At 42.4% G+C, this 10,975-nt stretch overlaps 1 protein-coding gene across 4 annotated transcripts in view; it reads right to left on the bottom strand.

The window, feature by feature from the left end:
* Nucleotides 1-2,832: 2,832 nt before the first annotated feature.
* Nucleotides 2,833-10,975, bottom strand: part of otud4 (OTU deubiquitinase 4) — a 45,429-nt gene continuing 37,286 nt past the window's right edge. For 3 of the 4 annotated variants that reach the window (XM_036146730.1, XM_036146732.1, XM_036146731.1), the window contains 5 exons: nucleotides 8,540-9,112; nucleotides 7,782-7,822; nucleotides 7,033-7,690; nucleotides 6,829-6,932; nucleotides 2,833-3,865 (listed from right to left, as the gene is read on the bottom strand). In XM_036146730.1, coding sequence (XP_036002623.1) covers nucleotides 3,455-3,865; nucleotides 6,829-6,932; nucleotides 7,033-7,690; nucleotides 7,782-7,822; nucleotides 8,540-9,112 — 1,787 coding nt within the window. In that variant the 3' untranslated portion in view covers nucleotides 2,833-3,454. The remainder of the gene's footprint in view (nucleotides 3,866-6,828; nucleotides 6,933-7,032; nucleotides 7,691-7,781; nucleotides 7,823-8,539; nucleotides 9,113-10,975) is intronic. The other variant, XM_036146733.1, reaches the window with a different exon arrangement.

Raw genomic sequence — 10,975 nt, 5'->3', positions numbered from 1 at the left:
TTGCTTTGTTTTTTTACTTTTTTTTTGAATGACCATGACCTGGATGACTGATAATCTTCACCAGCATACTTGTTAGATTGGATGTTTTATCAATTTGTCCCTTTTCAATCCTTAAATATTTCCTGTAACCCTTCAATCTTTTTTCCAAACACTCATTTCATTCCTTCTCTCCTCCTTAATTTGCTCCTTTCTTGCTAGCACCAACAATTTCCTCCTCAATCCACTTTCATGATTGAATCCTTTCCTTGAGTGCTTCCTTCACTCTATCATTCAATCATCCTTTCCACCATCATTCTGTCTTTTCTCCTTATTAAACCCATCCTATAATACCGTGCTTCCTTCCTGTTGTCTTTTCTCTAATTAAACTTATGTACATCAGCCAAAATTCAAAAAATGAATACAGTTTCTCTTCAAACCATAAAATACAATATTAATTCTTTACCTACTCTACAAAATGTGATAATTTTAAGAGGTAAACGTGTGTTTAGCTCATTTGTTGTATTAAAAGATTATTGTCCAGTTTGCTGATTATTTAGAATAATTTTATTAGAATCTAAGAATAAGCTGAACTCTTTTTGATCTAGCAATATAATAACAGTATTTGGGTCGGTTGTTTCTGTAATTAGCCAAGTTTAAAAATTTAATTCAAAGCAGATTTTAATGCACTAAAGTATTGAAGTAATTAAATGTCATTGGATAGATGTTATGAAATTAAAGTGCTTATTAAAAAAATGAATACTTTGTTTTATACTTACCATTTTCAGTTGAAAGATTTAAACTTTTTTGTAATAATTTTGCTCTAATTAAAAACTAAAATCTTGCATCTGCCACCTGTGCTGGTGGACCGAATCCTTCTTGCAATGCAGTTGAGGGGACATCCAGAATCAGTAAATTATTATTACACATGTCCCTGGCATGTCCAAAGTTAGTTTAGCTGTTCACTTCTCAACATTACTGACCTAAAGAGTTTTATGAAGGAAGGAGTGTGACTGATTAGAGGTTGACCTTCTTTGATAAAAGGTGAATAAATATAAAACACATTGAAGCGTTGTGGGAGTTCATCTGAAAAAAAAAAAAAAAATCTGATTGGCCAGGGAGGCAATATTGTCATTTTAATTCTAGGAATTGACAAAATTGTGTTTTTGAGAACTGATTTGTATTCATATGTGAGGCTTGTCACATTTAACAGTCGGGTCATCAGTCCTGGCACACCTTTACCTGTCAGCGGCCATATAAGGTTTGACTCCATGTTTGGTGTTTAATATCAACATTGCTGCTGCTCAGCTTCTTTGTTGGGAAAAATTACTCTTAATGTGAGATCAGACTGAATTTGTTTTATTTTATTTATAAAGTAATTTTACCATTTAAATCCTCCCAGTGGATACTGCTGACCTCTTTAAAAAAATTACCTGGAAAACTAACAATATGAATGTATGTCTCTGTTATATATAATACTGTATAGTAAATATCACATATGTGACGATAGAATGGAAATATCCTTTTATTGTTCTGAAGTGGGGAAATTAAACCACCAGCAATGTGAAAGGGAGAGAAAAGAAAATTTTAAATTTGATCTCCAAACTGGTTCTTAAACTTCTAGAGAAATTGTTCTGCCTCTGCTTTACTACATTTGTACGACACAGTTCAGGCTAGTCAGGGCGAATAAGAACATTAAATCAGTAAAAAAAAAAATCCCTTTTAAAACAAAAGACAACTTCACAATAATACCAATTACAGTTTACAGAGTAGAAATTAGCTAGACGATTCACAATTCCAGTTACAACCCTTTGGGAAAAATAGTTACCAACTAGTTTTATTTGTAAGGGACTAAAATGAGTCAATTACTAACTGCAGAAAGTGAATACCTTTAAATTTATGCCATTAATGCGTAGAAAAGCCAGGAGCTGTAGTTTTAATCAAGACGTTGAGAGCTGTTAATTACATCCAAAGCTGGATTCAAACAAACCTGTTCAGTGATTGGAGGAGACGTCAGACAGCTGTCCAATCAGAGAGCAGAAGAGGCTTCCAAACTTCCCGCCAGGATTGTGTGACGTTGTCTGAGCCAGCCAATCAGAAACAAAACTATGACCATAACTGTAAAGTTTAACTTGGAGAGATCAAACAGGTTGTTGAATGTTAAACAATATTTTCTCTGTTTAGAAGAAACGGAAAACATTAAGTTTGAAAGAATGTTTAATTTTTCAGTCCCAGATTAATAACTTTAGTTTAGATTGAATATTACGCCAAACTACTTAACGTTTTTACCGTATCAGTAACTTACATTTCCCCAGAAAAAAAGTGCTGTCATCTGCAAATAATCTAACAGCAGGTACCTCACCGCTTAATTTATGCTCATAGAAAGTTCTAGGCTCAGTACTGAGCCCTGGGGAACGCCACAACTTGATAAAAAAAAATGTGTAAATTACTTAAATAACTACCCACCCAGGTTATATACTACTGGTTATTGGTCGCTAAACTGCTTCGATTTTGAGACTCAGAAATACTCCATGTTTCTGATCAATAGCCTTTATTATTTACTCTATTGTTAAAACAATCGGATGTATTTTTACATTTAGTTTTTTTTTAAATCTTGGAAATGTGCGATACTATCGATAATTGCACCATACTTACTCTGTATTTTTTACTTTTATTTTAGCCTTTCTGATGCGTTAATTCCCAGTTATTTCAGTAGTTTTGCCATTGGAGACAACAAGGGAGTTTCTCATCTTTACTTAAATTTAATAATTGACCATCCAGGATCAATTTCTATTCTGGTTTCCCAGCAGCAACAACCAACCTGAACATCAACGTAAAAAAAGAAGAGAGTCCAGATTTGAACCAAACTTTTATTTAACCACATAGAAAAATCCAAGGCAGACATTCTTTGTTCTGTACAGCAGTGTTTCTCACCAAAATAAAAGTAGCAAACTTAAGGCACTGATTCCTCAGGGGTTAGACGTAGATCTAGAGTGAAGATGAAACCAGCAGCATAACAAACACACACACACACACACACACACACACAGCGCTGAGTAAAAGCAGAACCCCCGCAGACGCATCCAGAGCTTCTCACACCAAAACACAACCCCCTGTTCCTCCACTAGTCCAGGCCTTACGGTGCGTTCAAGTGACAGGAGACTGTCGTAAATTGTAGTTATGAAAGGAAGCGGTATTTGTTTGAGTGGAGAGACGCAGCAGTGCTTCGTATTAAACATGAGGGGAAAAACAGAAAAGGCCTTAAACACAGAGCAAATTCCTATGGTGGTCCAAACGGACGCACGTCCCGACATTTCCAGCACTGTGAGCTCAACGTTTTAATTTTTTACATTCAACCGTTCAGATGTAAACTTCAGATTGTACATGCAGAACGAAGGCAGAACAAAAAAACCTCATAGTGTTTGTGATTTTACAGACAACCAGGCGTTTTTATATCCTCCTCCCTTATTGGCTGAAGCTAGTACCCCCTCTCCCGCCCCCGGCCCCTGAAGGAGGAGCTAAAGTAATGAGTCCCCGCCCCCATCCCCGCCCCCGGGTCCCCGTGTCGCCGCCTGTGGCCCCCCCTCCCCGGGTCGTAGCTGCTCCTCCCCCGTCCTCCTCGCCCCCTGTAGGGCTTCCTCTGCCCAGCGTAGTTCATGGGGAAGGCATCCGCCTCGTAGTCGTCCTCGGTGCCGCACGCCACCGACTGGGGCTCCGGCATGCTGAGCCCGGCCGGCGAGTACACCAGCTGGCCGGGCTCGTGAGTGCCGGGCATGACGTAGGGTTTGGTGCTGGTTAAGTGTTTGCGGGCGCCTCGGTAGGTCGACGGAGAGCCGGGGTTACAGCCGGACCTTAGCGAGGCGTCGTCAGGGTCGGACACCACGGCGAGCTGAGCGAGGGAGAGAGAGAGAGGAGGAGAAGATTCAGGGTCAAAGATGCTTTACTACCGGAAACACGTTACGTCACATGGGGACGTTCCTCAGATCTGAAAACGACATGTGACCGGAGAAGGTGTGCAGCTACTGACACCTAGTGGTCAGAATGGTAGAAGCAGCCTTTTAAAGAGCTTTTGAGGGTGTTTCAAAGTTTTCCTTTGGGTTTCGGACGCTTTTTAAAATAATTTTCGGTCAAGACATTCAAGCTACGTTCACACTGCAAGGAGATGCGACTCAAACTCGATATTTTTTGCTCATATGAGACCCATATCTTATCTTTTTCACGGTCCAATGGCGTACCGCGAGCGAGCTATTTTTAGAAACATAACGTCACGATGACGTCACATCACGTGGTACGCAGTAGGACAAGCTTGCATAGTCCGCCGCTGTTTTGCTGTAAAAGAGACGTGCGTTACCCTTGGATTTACTCGGTAAACGACTGCTTTTTCCAAATCTAAGACCATGGTTTATAAACATTGTTGCTATGGAACGGGCAACAGCGACTCGAGGTACGCTGATCGGCCGTATATGAAGGATGTTTTCTTCAAGACTGCCAAGGAGAAATGTGTGCGCTGGGTACACCGGGGCGGTCGGCCTACACAACAGTTCAACCCGGAAAAAGTTACCAAATTCACGTACATATGTAGCAAGCATTTTGTCGGAGGAAAGGGCCCAACCGAAGAACATCCTGACCCAATTCCAGCGACATCAAGTCAAGGTAAGAGTTTTTTGAATACCATTTACCTTTGTCAACCGAGCGCCTGCTACCATGATAGCATATAGGCTATCATGGTAGCTGAGATGTAAACAGTTGTTTTGTAGCTACCTATTGGCAACATATACCGATCCCTGGACGGTGATTACAAACAAAAAAAAACGGCCGATGACGCCATGACCACCGCGCAGGAAAAAAAACAAACAAAGCTTACCGTTCGATCAAGTCGGCCCGTTTTCGGGTATTTTTAAGCCCTCGACACTTAAGCCATCGTTTGAGCTGAAGGTTGGTGTGTTCTTCAACAGTGCGACCGGTAAACCGTGCGCCTGGAACATCGTCTTGGGATGGCTATAAAGTCGGTCATATCGCTGGTTCTGTTGTGCGTGTAATAGCTGGTTGCTACGGGCGTTCTCTACCTGTATGCCCTACCTAAGCGGCAAAAGGGGCGTTGCTCTTGAGACGGTGACGTCACGTGCGCGGTACGCCATTCCGATCTTTTCACTCCCAAAAAAAAAATCTTTGAGCCACTTCCATATGTGCTACTAATTCGTCTATGCATCAGTTTTTATCAAAGCGTTCGCGGCCTGATCGTCTCTTGCTACACGTCCAACACAGTAGCAGCAGCTAGCGCTCCATAGAAGACCAATAATAGCTGTGCTGGTTTCTTCTTATCATACTTCGTCTCGCTATGACGTGGTCTTAATATCGTCGGCTCCCATTGCTCAACAGCTTTATAATTTTTTTAATAAAACTTTATTGAACACTACTAGGGTCGGTTAGCGGTCTTAAATCGTTCAGACAGCAGCATGATGGCGGTCGCATTTAATAGTAATAGGAACGGCCGCCACAAAAACAATATAAAATACAGAAAATTAGATTTCAGCAAACAGTCCGTATTGAGCATGAAGACCTGCAGTGTGAACGTAGCCTTATTCTGACCACGACAGCAGATTATAAGGTGAAAGTGGACAAGAGGAGGACAACATAAATGCTGATCATAAGAAGTTAAGCTTATTTTGGCCTTATGTTGGAAACAGGGCAGTGTAGTCCAGCTACTCTGTCCTCCAGACAGAGACGAATAGAGAGCTGTGGACCTAAAGGAATGACATTACACACTTTGGAAGAATATTTAGTCCATAAAATACAGTAGATGGATAAATGCCTGAATATATCGCTATAGTTTATCGTTTTGAATTGAATTACAGAAATAAGCTCCTCGATGATGATGATGTCAGTGGTTGAGATGCATCCGTAGGAGAAAATGCCGTTAAGACCCGACAGGAGACGCCTCAGCTGACCTTTCAGTTTTCAGCCTCAAATTCCCATTTCTAGCCGTCTGAACCGTAACTTTTGGGATTTAACCAAACAGTTGAATAAACTATTATAAACCATTACTTGATTTTCTCAGGGTATATCTAAGGGGGTGCCGTGTGTGTGATGCGTATTATCCTGCAAAGTTACTGTATTTATCCTGCAAAGTTACTGCATTTATCCTGCAAAGTTACTTTATTATCCTGCAAAGTTACTGTATTTATCCTGCAAAGTTACTGTATTTATCCTGCAAAGTTACTTTATTTATCCTGCAAAGTTACTTTATTTATCCTGCAAAGTTACTTTATTATCCTGCAAAGTTACTGTATTATCCTGCAAAGTTACTGCATTTATCCTGCAAAGTTACTTTATTTATCCTGCAAAGTTACTTTATTATCCTGCAAAGTTACTGTATTATCCTGCAAAGTTACTGCATTTATCCTGCAAAGTTACTGCATTTATCCTGCAAAGTTACTTTATTATCCTGCAAAGTTACTGTATTTATCCTGCAAAGTTACTGTATTTATCCTGAAAAGTTACTGTATTATCCTGCAAAGTTACTGCATTTATCCTGCAAAGTTACTTTATTTATCCTGCAAAGTTACTGTATTTATCCTGCAAAGTTACTGTATTTATCCTGCAAAGTTACTGTATTTATCCTGCAAAGTTACTTTATATCCTGCAAAGTTACTTTATTTTCCTGCAAAGTTACTTTATTTTCCTGCAAAGTTACTTTATTATCCTGCAAAGCTACTGTATTCTGGAATCCACTGCAATTCTTAAGCTGTATGCAAATTAAATTTCATTCTGTACGCACTCTGTGCATACAAAATGACAAAGTTTGTCTAAGTCTAAAATAAAAGGGGCGTTGAGCGAGCGTGCGGTACGTACTATAGGCTTGTTGTTGAGTGGGGGGTCCACCAGCAGCACCGTTCGGGTCAGACCCTCTCCGCCCTCCTTCTTCATGGCTGATGGGGAAAACGCTGGGTTATAAGCTGCATTGAGACATTTCAGTGTTAGCGCTCCCTGGTGGGAAAACTGTGCAGTTTTAAAAGCTTTATTTAAACCAATGAAAACAAAAAACCGGCTACACACCGTAGTTGTTGGTGACCACGATGCTTCTGCCGCTGCTAGTGTTAGCCATGCTGGCGGCGGGGGGAGTCTCCAGAGGACCCAGGAGTCTGACGTGGCTGTGGCCGTGGATGTGGTCCGCGTTGGCGGCCTGGAGCTGCTCCATCGCGCTCACCTGGAGCTCCTCAGGCGCCGACGACGGCTGATATCTCAGGGAGAAGGCGGGGTAGGGGGCTGCAGCCGGGGGGTACACCGAGTGCACCGGGGGCTGTCCTGGGTGGTACGCCTGAGAGGAGGGGGCGAGGTTGGAGTATGGCGGGGGCGGCGAGGGATACCCGACCGTGCACGGGGGGTTTCTGGGTGGGGGCACCTGTTGCCACGGCAACGAGGCGCAGGGCATCCTCTGTGGGGGAGGCTGGGCAACCCCCTGGTAAGGAATCTGGGTGAAGTTGGGCTCGGTGGGGCGAGGGGGCTCAGCCGGGGGGGTCTGGTGGTCGTACTGGGGGGAGGCCGAAGGCGGAGGGTACGGGTTGGGCTGGTAAGCCTCCTGCAGCTTGGCCGGCGGGCTGGGGCTGGGGTAGTGGGGGGACGGGGGGTGGGTCTGGGGCTTGAGCTGGATGGTGTAGTACTGCTGCAGGGGGAAGAGGTACATGTAGGGGGCGAACATGGGCATGGAGTACGCCTGAAGGACAGACGAGGTTTGAGTTTAGTAATGCGACTTTTTAAAGTTGTGTTTATTAAAAAAAAACGGCAAAAGTAATGTCTCGGCTTACCTTGACGCCCAAGTTGAAGAAAAATCTCAATATGTTGACCTCTGCACGGAAAATAAAAAGACAATTAGTTAAATCATTATGTGTCTTTGCTGGATATTTTTTAGGGCTTTTTTTCTATAAACAAAAGATAGAAAAAAAAATGGAAAAAAAATCAAGATTAATCAGGTTGCTCCTACCTAAATAGTGATTATTGAACAAGATATAATTATATAGATCATAGGGTGTTCTTTGATTGAAATCTAATAGTTGCTAGTTTTTTAATAGATTAACAATCAGTTCATAGATTTGCTTTGAACCTCCTGTTTCCTCCTTTTCTCGTCTATAGGAGCTCCACATCTGTGCAATTTATTGACCATCTCTCCTCTGCAAGTGTCCAATCAACCTCTCCCGCTGTCTTTCTAGACATCTCAGCCAGAGACGTCCCTCAAAAACTCAATTTTTAACTCAACCAATGAACATCTTCAGCTTCAGTCCAGGTCCCCATTTCAGCTAATAAACATTTTGAGACAATTATTCTAAGATTTACTTTACAAATGAAATGAAATAGTGGAGGCACCTGCTACAAAAACAACAATGAATGTTAAATGTTAAACGTCAATAACACATGATTTGTGTAAAACCATTTATCTCTTTCCAGATACAATTAACACCCAACATGTGCTTTTGTGATTTTTTGGTTAAAAGGTGAAAATAAATTGCTTTTAAACAATACTCCTAAATACTATTAAAACAGATTATTTTTTCTGATATCCGCCCACCTTTGGGCAGGTCGTCTCCAGACTCGCTGGACGAGTACGGAGGGATCTGGGCGACCTCTCCTTTCTCCCCCTGGGGGAAGCCGGGGTAGAGGGGGTCCTGGCAGAGCTGGGACATCTGCTGCAGGGGGACGGCCCCGGGGATGGAGTGAGGGTGAAGAAACTGAGGGTGTAACTGGGGGAGACTGGGAAGACTGGGGGGGTGTTGCTGCAGGGAGGCAGCAGCAGGAGGAGGAGAGTCAGACCTCTGAGGCGGAGGCTCCTCTCTGCTCTCGGTGCTGGCGGACTGGGGAGCCTCTGGAGGTGGGGACTGAAGGGGGGAGCCCTCAGTCTGGGGGAGTGTTTGAGGCTCTGCAGCCACGTCAGCGTGGGGCTGGTGGTCCGAGGCCCGGGCCTCAGTCTGGGGCGTCTGGGCTTGGCTCTGCGGCTCAGAAGGTTGACTTTGGGTCTGGGCCTCTTGTTGGGTCGATTTTTCCTCCTGGGGAACCGGAGCTTTGGTCGGCTCCGGAGAGACGGACGTCCCACTTTGTGAAGCCTGACTTCCTGGCAGACTCTCCTCAATCTTTGGCAAAGCGTCTGAAAAATACAAAAAAAACACGATGAGACAGGAAAGGATCACCTGCAGATGAGGGTGTAAAGTATTCAGACCAACAGGAACGGGTCAAACACGCTTAGAGAGACGGACAGCGGGCATCATTTGGTGCTGATTTCTACTCACTTTCTACTAGGGCTGGGCGATAAATCGATTTAATCGATTAATTCGAATTTACAATTCTTTAAGATTTCATTTTTGGAAAATCTGGATTTTATTTTGCCAATACACTCATTGGGTTTCCATGAAGAGAACAGCATGTGATGCTGAATATATGTTTAGGCAAATATATTGTCAAGATATTGTTAAGTAGAAACTTTTTTTTTTACCATAATACGAGGTACTTCATTTACTTATTTTTTTACTTAGTTTGAAGTTCACAAGTGCAGTGAAGCCAGTTCTGAGCTCAATGTGTAATACCACTAGCAGCAAATGTTTTGTTATATTTTCATTGTTTATAATGGCACGGCTGCCATCTTGTTTTACAAGCATGTTTCACAGCTTGTTTTTAGTTGCACTTTGAATTCAGGTCAACTCCCTGACGAAATGCTTGACATAAAAAGCAAGGTTTTAAAATAATTTCTTTAATTTCTTTTTATGAAACAAAAAGGAGGAAAAAAAATCGATTAATCGGATTTGGTATGATAAAATCTGAGATTTATTTTTTAATCCATATCGCCCAGCCCTACTTTCTACCCAGAGCTGCTCATTCTGACCATTACTAGGCAGCTCAGACTAACTGCTACACCTTTTCTCCATTAATAATAAATCCTGTGCTCTTCCTGACTCCACCTCGACCCTCCAGAAGGTCTGAAAAGGCCTGGATTAAAATATTTGGGCAAAATAATGGAGGGAAAAACAAGTAATGGATGGAGATAAATGGATGAAAAAGGAATAAAGTTTTCCTCTCCACTGTTGCTTCATGCATGCTCAGTATGAGGGATTGCTGCAAAGCCATCAACAATGCAGACGACTGTCCACTGTGGCTCTACGCTCTTTCAGGAGGAGTGAATGCTGCTTGGAGAGACTTGATGCAACCTGCTGGGTTTCCTTAGAGAGGAAACTTTCTGACCAACCTGGAGGATCTGATGGAGTCTGACTTTTTAAAGTGCCTTAATGCGACATATGTTGTGAATTGGCAATATATGAATAAAAGTGAATTGAAGAGGGAAGGTCCTGAAATCAAATGCCACACATTTCCAGGGCGACGATCATAGATAAGATGATAAATCCCATAGAGGGAGAGAAAATGTCTCCAGTCTGGCTTAAAGTGTCCCTATGGGGACTTTTGACTGAAGGACGGCCCTTCACTGGATGATTCAGGGACGCCTGAGGCCATTTTTATCCACAATGACTGAAATATGAATGGTAAACAGGCACACCACCTGTTTTTATTTACTAAGTTTCTTTTAAATTTGCAGCATGAGACGTGAGCAGACTGGAGTAATTTTACCTTCATAGAACACCTAAAGGATCCCAGGCAGCAAAAAGAAACTCCAGCTAAGTTAAACTAAGCTGGACATACGTCTACCGCAGGGTCCTTAAAACCCAAATCATTCTTGTTATGAAGAGAACAATCAGCTCAATTTGATTTAGTAACACAAAAGGCTCTATAAAAAAATGTTAAAACACACCCAGGTGGCGTGACACTAGTGATTATTTAGTGTGTGGTGGCGTATTTATCTTTTATTTGTTGTACCAGTGAGAAACAAGTAGGCAAAAACCCAGATATCTGGTCCAGAAGATCAGTGTTTAGCATAAACGCTTCATTATATGACCATTGGGCTTGCCATACCCTCACTCACTCTGCTGACTCGACACTGAAAATAACAACTCTGCAGGTTAAA

Source organism: Fundulus heteroclitus, chromosome 14 (genome assembly GCF_011125445.2).
Source record: "Fundulus heteroclitus isolate FHET01 chromosome 14, MU-UCD_Fhet_4.1, whole genome shotgun sequence".
NCBI lineage: Eukaryota > Metazoa > Chordata > Actinopteri > Cyprinodontiformes > Fundulidae > Fundulus > Fundulus heteroclitus.
The sequence above is the reverse complement of the archived record's forward strand: the minus strand, read 5'-3'. Positions and strand labels throughout refer to the sequence as shown.